This window comes from Papaver somniferum, chromosome 1 (genome assembly GCF_003573695.1).
Source record: "Papaver somniferum cultivar HN1 chromosome 1, ASM357369v1, whole genome shotgun sequence".
NCBI lineage: Eukaryota > Viridiplantae > Streptophyta > Magnoliopsida > Ranunculales > Papaveraceae > Papaver > Papaver somniferum.
This window is the reverse complement of record NC_039358.1, coordinates 35224022-35236215: the sequence shown is the minus strand read 5'-3', so window position 1 is coordinate 35236215 and position 12194 is coordinate 35224022. Positions and strand designations below refer to the sequence as shown.

The following is a 12194-nucleotide window of genomic DNA, read 5'->3' as shown; positions in this document are numbered from 1 at the left end:
GAAATCACTCATTTTGGTCGAGTGAATCAAAACCTAGGATTTCAAAATATCACAAAAGCTTTTCTTTATTTTTCCTCCGCACTTTTTGCTCTCTCTAAAACTAATCTGATTTTGTTTTAGAGTAAATATAATAGAAACTTGATTATCAACACTAAACTACATAAGGGTTAATTAGTCATTATCAAAATTCTTTCAATAAATGCCACTTAAAATTACCATGTAATGATCCTTTTTATCCTATTATATCAGCCCCTCTAATAATTTCTTCAGACCTATAACAAGTTACAACATTAAATTATTCGGTATTTTCTGACATTAATACTTCTACATTTGGGACGGTGTAACGTAGTCTTAGAGCAACTGCAGTGGTGCGAGTATAATCAAAGACCAAAGAGGAAAAAAAAGACCAAATTTTGGGTTTAATCTGGTGTGTGACCCTACGGTGGAAAAACTAAATTTGGTCAGACGGACATTATACCAACGCCTGGTGTGGGGCGGGGAGTATACGTTCGCCCGGTGTAGAAAAAAAAAATAAAAAAAAAAAGTGGGGCGGAGGTATTATGCCCGCCCCATGCATTTGAAGTTTGTAAAGAGTGGGGCGGAGGTATTAAGCCCGCCCCACACAAAAGATTAAAAAAAAAAAGACAGGCGTGCATTATACGTCCGCCTGGGGTGGGACGTGGACTATACGTCCGCCTGGTTATGGGGCGTGGACTATATAAACGCCCGACTATATTTGGGTTTGGTCTGGATTTTAATCTTTGATCAAATTTTGATTGATGGTCCGTCCCACTACGCCTATCAACTAGACACTATATTTGGGTTTAGTCGTCCATTGTGGACGCTCTTAGCCCCTAATGATGACGGACGATTGTCGATGGTTCTCTTGTTTCTTACCAGTGGACCCCAAGTTTTAGTTGAATTTACGTTCCAATTTGGTGGATTGATCGATTGTCTCGCACCTAATGCGGTCTCTTATCTTTTCAATTGCAAACCATCACAAAGATAAAGAAAACATAAATTGTTGGGTTAATAATCACTTGCCACTATCACAGTTATAGTTGTTATTTAACTAAACTAATAAAAGGACTTACTAACTTCTTAGACTTAGTGCCTAAACAACAGCAAAGTGGTCTACCTTACCTTTTGATTTTCATTTTTCAAATAATTTTTAAATGATAAATAAAGCATGCAAATAAAGTTTGATTATTATATATTAAAATTAAACCAATGCAATTATTTTCAAATTTATCTTCTAAGAAAGATGGTATTGCTTTTTTCCCAAAGAGCCTTTAAATGTACTTGATAGTTTTAGAAGGAAAACTCCTTTAGTTTCTTAAAATCCTTTGATCAAACTCTGCTTGACATTTATGCGTTTCATGGCCATGAAAAAGATTGTCAGTCTGCTATTTCTTCTCATCATCTCTTCATCACTATGTGCGACTTCATCTGCAGGTACATATGATATATATGTAGGTTCACTTCTCATGCATGCGCCAACTACTACACAAACCCTATCAGCAATTTCATTCTCGTACTATGATATGAACGAATGCGCTATATATGTCCGTTGTTTCATAATTTTGTATTTGTTAAATTCTATTTTTCCATTATGTTGTTGGTTGCTTTTGCAGGTCGTGAATGGAAGTTTGTTGAAAAACCCGCAGCCATGGATTTGGGTGCAACTAATAAGCAGGTATTTATGTGTTCTCTCAAATTCTCAGTCACTTGGTGAGCCTAGCTTTTTCATCATTTCTTACTTCTCATATTCATATATATGCTCTCGTGTTCCTTTTTAATTGCCGCCTGGTGATTCACTTGAGTTTCCTTTTTTTCTCGACACTGGCAGGAGATGTCATCAAGGAAGTTGGTACAGCATAAGAATGAAGCACCTTTGACAAGTGAAATTCATGAGAGGCTTTTAAGGGTAAATACAAAAGATTATGGAAGATATGATCCTTCTCCTACTCTTGTCAAGCCACCTTTCAAACTCATTCCTAACTGATGAATGAACAGTAACATTACTGATGAAGGATGCACCGCCAAGAAAAAAAACTAGCTATAAATGTGTGCGTTGAGTACGTAGTAAAACATTAAACTCTGAAAGTCGTAAGTAGTATATACAGAATATTTGTAAGAGCAAAGTAGTATATATGGAATATTTGTAAGAGCAAGTCTATGTTTGTACGTATTGTTGCAAATATGTACGTCTATGTGTGCATAAGTACTACTAGTAAGTTTTGAACAATAAGTTTGTTTCAAGCCTTGGCACAAGTTGAGAGCCGTGTGCGTTGCACATCAGCAACCACTAATTTTCGGCAAACGCTAAGAGCCTGTTTGGTACCATTTTCAGAAACAGTTTTCAAAAATAATTTTCAACTGTTTTTAAAACAGACCCCTTTTCATTGTTTTCATTTTCTGTTAAAGTTGAAAAGATGTTTGGTAGGAAAATTAAAAACTGTTTTCAAAAACACATTTTGATGAAAATCAGCCAAGTGATATCGAACTGTTCACATTATTCATTCATTTTCAAAAATCTAAGGACAAGCTAACTGTTAGTATCTTCGATAATGTCGCTGCTCTAGTGAAATAGTTCTATCGCAATACAAACGTCAGCAATACAGCTAAAAACAAATGTTCTTGCATCTCATTCATGGGAAATTTTCCTAGCTGCATATTTTCCCAAAACAAACTAATGTTCCATTAGCAAATCAAGTTTAAGCCGTATTTCCAAGAAAGAAGAACATATATAACCATTAGGAATTGCATCAAATTAACTCAATCGGTATCTCAAATAATTTCAATGATTCACTAAATTATTTGGTTTGCACATAACCCATCTATGCAACAATATCTCGTTCATGCATTTCATCAAACGCTTTGCTGGCATCTACTAGATTACCAGGTTTTGAGTTAAAATTCATTAGCCATGTAACTGAAAATGAATCCCAAACCCGAAAGATAAAGTTTGAACATGTTTACTGTCACGGGATTCAAATTTTGCATTTACAAGGATATTACAAAGAAAGTAATCACTAGAGGTAGTAACTCTTTCAAAGTTTGAAGACCAAAAAATCGAGGTTACCTATCTGACCAATATGTTTGAGCAAATGAGTTTTGTAATTGAAGACTTCCGTTGAACCAATTGGAGATGGCTTTCTGCTCATTCATTCGTCCACTGTAGTTCTTCTTCTTTTCTTTTCTTCATAAGCAGAAAGCAAAAATAGGAAAGACAGAAAAAAAAAAAAAAAAACAGTGAAAACGATAAATTATCGTTTTCATTTTTCTCGTTTTCTAAAACGGAAAACACCTGAAAACGTTTTCAAAAAACTTGCCTACCAAACTAGTTTTCTAGTGTTTTCTGTTTTCAGCGTTTTCAACACATCAGTAAAACGAATCATATTTTTTTCTCATTCAAAAGCTAATATTTCAACAATTCTGTCACATAAGTTAAGACATCTGGATAAACATTTTTGGTACACGTTCCAGCGACAAAATGTATGGTATAGTTGAATCCCAGCTGCATCAACGCAGCTGATGGGTGACAGGCTTAATCGTAAAATTCTTCTTTGATAAATACCTAGGACCCAAACATCTCACTATCATCCAAAGAACCCAATCCTCGCTAATACTTTTGCCGATTAATGCTACAAAACATACAAATCCAGAGAACCATACACAGTAATTAACCAAATACCAAATATACAAATTTGAAACTCTATATATACTAATTTACGTTACAGCAAAGATACATGAATAGTAATGGTCTTAGTCACCAGGAGCGGGAGCGAGGTCTGAATAGTAATGGACCTAATGGTTCTTTATACCAACAAATGTTTAAAAAGTGGAAAGTTTCCAACTACAGATGTAAAAGCTACATGTGAAATGTTTTAAATACTTGATTAAAAGAACACTTCAGCAAAAGAAATGAAACTAACGTGTGGCAAGTTCCTGTTAGGGGAATCGGTACAGAAATTAAAAAAAAAGAAGTAAAAGAAGGCAGTAATAGTAGGAAAAGAACACCTCAGGAAGCCAGAAATGCACCTCTGTTTTCAACGTATACCAATCTCTTGCGCAGATCATTTCATAACAATCTTAAAATCTACTTTGGCATTCATAAATTTATGAAAGGCTGCAATGACCTGGGCCAATTTCATTTCATGTGACAATACAAAGGCAGGCAGTAAGCAAAGAGGGATGCTACTAAAATGTCTGTTGCAAGATACAGAGACAATGGTACACACACTTTTATGAATAAGTATAAAGTCTATACTTAAGACTAAACGCAGGAGTTGGGTGCAAAGTGCGAACCAAAATTAAAATATGAATAAGTATAAAGTCTGGCCGATAAGCTTTGAAGTTTTTGCATGCTGGTGCAAGGTCAAGCATCATGAAATCCATATTGTCTGATGGCTCTTATTATTGCCAGATGGAAACTGAAACACATAAACATCTGCAATGGAATTCATCGATGCAATATCACTATGATATCTTAGAGCAAGGTAGAGTTCATATGAACAAAAATAAATCTAGAGTCTAGACGCAAACACGCTTAAAATGAAGATAACAATGCAGGAATTTTAGTTTTATTTCCTAATTCTTATTTTGATAATCAAATCAGATTCGGTTAATTGCAGTGAAACACATACATTTCTTTCCCAAACACCATATACAGTTAACAGTCTTGATTTCTACTAACTTCATGAACAAATAAAATGCATAAGAATACCAAACGGACTATGATCTATACAGATCAAAGAATACACTAAATTGATATTGTCATTCATTAAAAAGCCCTAGAACATCATTCATAAATTCACTGGAAATTAATAAAATGAATCATAAATAGATGTTATATTTGCAACAAATCAAGCAAAAGCCGTAAATTTTACAAAACCCTAAAGCAAATTCCAGTACAAAATGATTTTACATACCTAATCCAAGAAGCTAAAACGAATCGAGTGAAGTCCTCATCTCCATTATTCATTTTTTTTTGAAACCAAGATAAAATTTCATTTCTGGATTTCTGAGGAACGGGGAGAGAGAACATTTTTCTGGTTTAGATTTGTTTTTATATATTATATTTTTCACCTTATGGTCCTCGTAAAATTTAGTTATACCAAACGAATAGCCAAATCCACGGGATCTCCTGAAATCCAAAGCACAATATAATATGTTACAGGTAAGGCAAATATTTAAATTAGATTAGTTGAAAAAATAGAACTAGAGACTCAGATACAAAACCACCCATCGGACTGGTCAAATCTCCACAGCCAATTAAATCAGGCGCATCCTCCACCAATCTACGAGATGGCAAGCACCCTGACAGCAAATAAACCACAGAAACATTAACTTTTTCACGATACTGAGGGGAGGAACTCAAAAAGAGACAAAAGACAAACTGTAACCAAAATTTCTTTTCAAAGCAAAGAAGTAGAGAATTCTAACAGGGATTATCTGGTCAGGACGGTGGAGGAAATAAACCTCAGGTATCTACATAAAAACTCAGAAGTTAATGACAAACCAATGGTCCTAAAAGATACTGAACAATTCAAAGGTCACCCTGACCTAAATGATCGTAACAGGTTCACAACAGTTTAAAAGAAGCAAACTAAACTAGGTCAAAGAACAAGGAACTCCCTATCTCCTCAAAAGCTTAATGTAGCAACCTAATAGACCTGTGAGGGGTAGTGACCAAATATACGTGAGAGGGGAAAAGCAAACCAGCCTGATGAGTTGGCAACAAGAGAACATTATTAACAAAGACACGATAAGTTTTATGCACAAATGTTGCAAAAGAAACCAGAAAACTAGATAAGTGAACTTCCCCATTAGCATACAACTTAGAAAGCATCCGTCACGCTTTGCACACTCTAAAACCTGACAGAGGAAATTAAAAAGAATCGAACGGTTTACTTACTCAACACAAACTCATTGGTAAAAAAACAAAAAAAAAGCAAGAAATAAAGCTAAAGCTTCCTTAGCAAAGAAGCTGTACCAATTCTTTACAGATATATGACTACCACATCCTGCTACTGTCTCTACAACAACCCTCCTGATATGGTACCTTCACATTGAGTTCTTCCCTGATACAGGCGATCTAATAACAAAATTAAAATACAACTGAATTTCGATCACCGGAGAATCACAGTTATTAACTCCAACATATGTATAACAATGAGGAAAGCAGACAAACATAAAATGGTAAACGTTTCATAGCCCCCGTAACCTGAATCCGGTTCACTTCCTTCCCATTCTAAAAGTACAGTCGCTACTTTACATCCCAGTAAGAAAGCGAATCCATCAAACTATGACAAATAACAAGCTCCCTTTCCGATCCACAGGCTCTCCTGAAATCCAAAGCACAATGTATACATCACAGACATAATGAAATTTGATTAACTGAAACCTTAAGTCCTAGAAAACATATCATCCTCCCGAAGGAAGAGCCAAAAATTAGAACACACCAATATTCAACGAAAGACCCATTTAAGTTGGGGGAATACTCGGGTAAAAACAGCGCCAACTTTCCAAGCCTTCACCAAGTGACTGTCTTCTCCCGGGGAATAAAATGAATGACCAACAGGAGCATACCAATTATAACCAATGGAATCAACATAAATCTCAAAATTTTGATATAAAAAAAATAGAAAGCCAGAACGCAATAATATGGGACTTGTACCTAGAAGTTGGAAGCTCGCGCAGAACAATGTTGAGTACCTGAAGGACTATCTGAGGTGCATCTGCCTGTTTACCTTGTAAAAACATTCCCAAGTGGTGGAGAGCGGCTTGAGCAGCATATTTGAACACTCTCTCTCTAGTAGAGATATAAGCTAACATCACATATATGCAAGCAGAGATAAATGGAATGAGAGGCATCAAAGCAAGAACCTAGGAGATCCAGTGCCATCACCCAAGGTAATTGAAAATCCTTACAAGAAAAATTTAATGTCCCAGGGTATAAAGACTCTTCCTTGCACAGCCCCCATCAACAAATACAGGTGAAACAAATAATTTAACAACACTTACCAGCCACCACCAAATTTCACCACCAAATCAACAGAGTTAACCTCCTTCATTTACACAGCCGCCATCAACTATAACAAGAAAAGCAAAAATGACTGTATAAGCAACTTAATTAATCATCATGAACAACCCCATTAATCAATTTCAAACATAAATAGATGAGTAGAATAAGTAAGACGTAGGGTTTTGTTAAGATAAAACCTTGAAAATCACCAAGTAAATAAAACCCAAATTGTTGACTTAACTTCTTCATAAGATTGACATAGATAAATTTCAGACCTGAGACTTTTGGTTGAGGTCGATATTTAACTATCCAAAAGAAACTTGATTCACAAATCAATAACAATGAGGTAAACTCATTTCAGATTAGAGAAAATCACTTTTTTCACATTTCTAGGGTTTAAAGCGAAATTTGGGCAAGTGAATTGGGTTTAATTTCTGAGGGGTTTTGGTTTATAGAAATCGAGTTTGATTAATTGACTTATGTTTTACAAAAGATCGTTTAGATATTTTTCGAAGATTGTGCTTGATTTTAACAAATCTAGGTTTAGGCTAAGTCTTATGGGAGAGATTGGATGGAGAGATTGGTCAAAATGTGTTGCAAAATGTGAATAAACCGTTGGGAAAGAGTTAACACTCAATCTGGCTACTTTTCTCTCCTAGTATTTGCTCGCAGTTTCACTAGCAGCGAGATAGAAATGCCGAATGGTTCGGCGCTCAAAAAGTGTCCAAAACGCTGAATGGTTCGGCGTTAAGAAAATCTAACGGCTGAGATTTAAAGCGCCGAACCGTTCGGCGCTAAAAGATTAACCAAAACGCCGAACCGTTCGGCGCTAAGAAAAAGTGCAAAACGCCGAATGATTCGGCGCTCCCTGATGACGTGTATGGCCAATCTCGCAACTAGATATCTAGCCCATAGGACTTAGGAGATCGCCCAAACTGACGTGGATGGCCAATCTAGCAGTTTCCAAACTCTCCCATAAGACTAAGCCTTAGCAACGAAGAGGAAAAAGAAAAAAGAGGGGAGCTAATACTGGTTCACAAGTAAGTGTTGGATGAGGGAGAGGGATTTGATTTCTAATTAGGTATATCACTTTCGATGGACATTTAAGCCCGCCAACTATTCCAATAAAGGCAAGCGTGTCCCTATTCATTTTTATTTCTAATATTCCAGATTTGCTGCAACGTATTTGTGGTTATGAGCAATGGATAATAGTGTCCAACGTTAATAAAAGTTGCAAACCTAAAATCCAAAACGTTGCAAAATCCTGGATACGATGTAGTGTCATTTGATATTAACTTGGGAAGTTTTGTAGTGATCGATTAATTATTTGAAAATTGCTTGAATCTAGTGGTATGTGTAAGATTACCATTGTCGTCTTCTAAGAATGTTTCAATGATTAAATGAGAGTTTAGAACGACTACCAATACCTGGATATATCACAGTATGTATACTTTGTATGTGCACTGTGGAAGTCTAGTTCAGGTTCGGAATTATCATTTGCGAACTTTTGTTTACGTATACAGTTTGCGAACATAGTGGTCAAATTTTAAAATCGGTAAAGTGTGATTTTCATACTCATGAACTCAGTTTCGTTCTGGAACTTTAATGATTAAGGTATGCGAACTAGTTTTACAAACCGTGACATTATAATCATGAATTAGTACTCGTATAAGTACTTTGTACAATTACAAACCAAGTCGATTTTGTCTCAAATGGTTCATATATATTTCTATGAGATGATGAACATTTGAACAACTCTCTTGAAACACATTTAGATTCATTTGATTATCTATCATGATTATATTGATTTATCATAATATTTGATCTAGAATTGTTAGATTAATATGTATAAGTCATAAGTGTTAATATGGCTAACTTCGGTTAACTATTATTGAGCCAATAAGGTATACACGTTTGGGTACGGTTCATCCATATCTATATATATATATTTCATTTGTGTGTATCAAGCTAATACCACCTAACGGTGGAGATTGATTGGTTAGTTTCTAAGCAGATTTAGCTTGAATCTTAAATCAGGAGTTCATCTAACAATGAATATCGATTGCTTTGTTACTAAGATTTCTTAGCTTTGATTGTAAGCAACCCTGATTTGAAAGTTTATATAAGGGAGAATTCTATCAGCTGGGAAACCTAATCCTGACACACTCATGTGTCCTAGTTGTAAACTAGAGTCGATTCTCCTTTAACCTAGGTTTTCCAAAACCATTATTAAGTTAACGACTTGAAGACTTTATTTGGGATTCGTGAAGCCAGATCCAACTATTTTCTCTCTAGTTGCATATTCTGATCTTACTTGTTCTATCGTATTGAGTTTTATCTTCTCTAAGATTTACTCGAGAATCATCTCCGGTTGGTAAGATATAAAATGTAATTACAACAGTTCATCATCTCAGACTCTTGTGATTCCGCAATAACTTCTTCTGTTAATCAGTTAGGTTATTGTGAGATGACTAATATTTCTAGGATGCTCTTCATGAGTATAAGACCAGATTATTGGTTGGTTCATGTTCACCTTGATCTTTGTATCAAAAGACGGAATAAAAAGAATAAAGGATATACATATCTGTTGGAGACAGATTTGTTTATAAGTCTTTGAATTTGGGTCGTAGCAACTCTTAGTTGTGGGTGAGATCAGCTAAGGGAATCAAGTGCGCAGAGTCCTGCTGGGATTAAAGAGGCGTAAGGAACGCAATTGTATCTTAATCAATGTGAGACTTGGTTCGGGATCAACTACATTCCAGTCCGAAGTTAACTTGTAGTAGGCTAGAGTCTGTAGTGGCTTAATACAGTATGGTGTTCAAATATGGACTAGGTCTCGGGGTTATTCTGCATTTGTGGTTTCCTCGTTAACAAAATTCTTGGTGTCTGTGTTATTTCTTTTCAACATCATATTTGTTTATATAATTAAAATATCACGGGTTGTGCGTAGTTCAATCAGTTGATAAATTCGACCTTATTTGTTGGATTGAACTTGAATGACACTCGACCATTGGTCTTTGGTACCATCCGAGTTATTCTCATATCAATCAGTCTCGTGGATTTCTATCTAGTTGATTTACTTATTGTATTAAGAAAGATATAAAGCTCTTTGATATATTTCTTGATTGAGTCTCACTTTTAAGTTGGTGCTATCGAAATTATATTGGAGTTTATTCCATACATATTGCCGAACCAAATATTGGGTGTGGTTGTATACCCCCGCGTTCTCAATTGGTATTAGAGCAGGAAAAAACGCTAAGACCTCATATGTTTGTGTTTGTAGCAATCTGACTATATGGACAGAAGTCCTATCTCTATAAACGTACCACCAGTCTTCGATGGTTCGAATTACTTATGGTGGAAAATTGTTATGCGTGTGTTTATACAAGCGCGTGATTTTCAATCCTGGGTTCGTGTTGTTAATTTCTATGATCCTCCAATGGTTACAATAGACTGTGTAACTGTTGTAAAGGATATTGGTAAATATAGTGAAGTCGAGATTAGTGTTGCAAAGCAAAATTCTGACGGATTAAACGTTATCATCCATGCCATTACCCCAGATTTTCAGCATCATGTGACTACGTGCACTAAGTCTAAAGATGCTTGGGATATCTTAGAAACAGTATTTGAAGGGAATACCTCTAAGAAAGAAGCTAGGCTTCAAAACCTAAATTCTAATTGGGAAAACCTTTGTATGGCTGATGAAGATTCATTTGATGAGTTTAATCACAAAATGTATGAAGTTTTTAATGCATCATTTGCATTGGGTAAGACAACTCATGAAAAGCACATTGTGATGAAAATTCTCAGGTCTCTACCAGCTAGATACGATTCTAAGAAGCATGCCATCGTTGAGGGAAATAACCTTGAAAATGTTTCCAGGAATACTCTTGTTGGAAAGTTAAAGATCTTTGATCATGAACATCTAACCAAAACAAGAAAAGGATATTGCGTTCAAAGTAAAAAAAAACACTAAACTACTTGATAAAAGTAAAAGTATTGACAACTTTGTGGATGATCTTACTGAAACTGAATCATCAGATGAAGATCTTGATAATTCAATTTCCCTGATCACAAGACAATTTAGAGATCTTCTTTTGAAGAGAAGTAAACGGTTCACCAGAGATAAACCTAGATAATCAGTTAAGCCTCATGATCGTGTTCCTCCTAAAAACAAGGATACTGTCGACACTGATGAGGATATGCATGCCACAGTGCTTCAAGTGTAAAGGCTTTGGTCATTTTTCTACTGAGTGCCCACATCGTAGAAAATAAACTGGGAACAGAGGTTTTGTAGTAACTCTTGATTAAACATATGATCACTATGATTCAACTGAAGATGAAAAATAAAGTGTGGGTGAAAGCATCAATTTTGATAACTGTAGCAATACTCATATCAACCTTGATATTTTTCCTGGAGAAACATCATCGACCGCTTTGGAGGATAAAATCTATTTTTCCCTGTCTAAAGAAAACTCTACCTCTTATGATTCAGGTACTTTGCTTTGTTTAGCAGCATGTTCGGCTATCGTACCCGAACCATCCTCCACATTGACATGTCCTTATTGTACCATTAAGGGTCATGAGATCTCAAATTGTTTCAAGTACAAAAATAAAGTAAGATATGTCAACAAACTGCAACTAAGTGTCAGTCTATTAGCAAAAAAGTTCAAACTTGTTCTAAAATCAAATCCATCCGAGGTGTGTAAATGTAACTCGTCTCCTAAGAAGTTAATTTCTAATGAAAAGTCTAAAAAAAAGGTTAGAACAATACAGAAAAGAATTAGGTCTAAACGATCTACGAAAAGGGATGTTGATAATTCCGTGAAGGAATGTTGATAATTCCCAGTTTAATTCCGTGAAGGGATGTTGATAATTCCCAGTTTAATTCCGTAGTGTTCTAACCTTTTTGATAATTCTACATCCAAACCCAAGTACGTGGAAAAGATATTGGTTGAACATTTTTAACTTGGTGGAGACATGTTTTCTTTGAATTTGAGATATTTTATGTTGTTAAAATTGTAACCGTGTTCAAATTTTAATATAAAGTGTATTCAATTTCATGTTCATTGTCAAAGTCGTCATTTTTTTTCAGTTTAAGATTCAGCTGAATCAGTTTCGGAATTCAACTGAATTCTATTGAAATTTGAATTTTGTTATTTCA

At 35.3% G+C, this 12194-nt stretch overlaps 1 protein-coding gene and 1 long non-coding RNA gene across 13 annotated transcripts; one reads left to right on the top strand and one right to left on the bottom strand.

Annotated features, from left to right (window-relative positions):
* Positions 1 to 1215: 1215 nt before the first annotated feature.
* LOC113283078 (protein CASPARIAN STRIP INTEGRITY FACTOR 1-like) lies at positions 1216 to 2262 on the top strand. Its single transcript, XM_026532235.1, has 3 exons — positions 1216 to 1455; positions 1635 to 1696; positions 1850 to 2262. Exons 1-3 carry the CDS (start codon positions 1371 to 1373, stop codon positions 2003 to 2005), a joined length of 303 nt encoding a protein of 100 aa, XP_026388020.1. The 5' UTR covers positions 1216 to 1370; the 3' UTR covers positions 2006 to 2262.
* Positions 2263 to 2858: 596 nt separating this feature from the next.
* On the bottom strand, positions 2859 to 7533 carry LOC113283087. Of its 12 annotated transcripts, none has more exons than XR_003327319.1 (7): positions 7228 to 7533; positions 7030 to 7097; positions 6683 to 6833; positions 6468 to 6553; positions 5999 to 6350; positions 4935 to 5880; positions 2859 to 3647 (listed from the first exon to the last, which is right to left on the bottom strand). It is a non-coding gene; the product is annotated as an uncharacterized LOC113283087 (long non-coding RNA). The 12 variants fall into 12 exon arrangements; XR_003327337.1 differs by having other exon boundaries at positions 6683 to 6817; XR_003327342.1 differs by having other exon boundaries at positions 6683 to 6755.
* Between the last annotated feature and the right edge of the window lie 4661 nt (positions 7534 to 12194).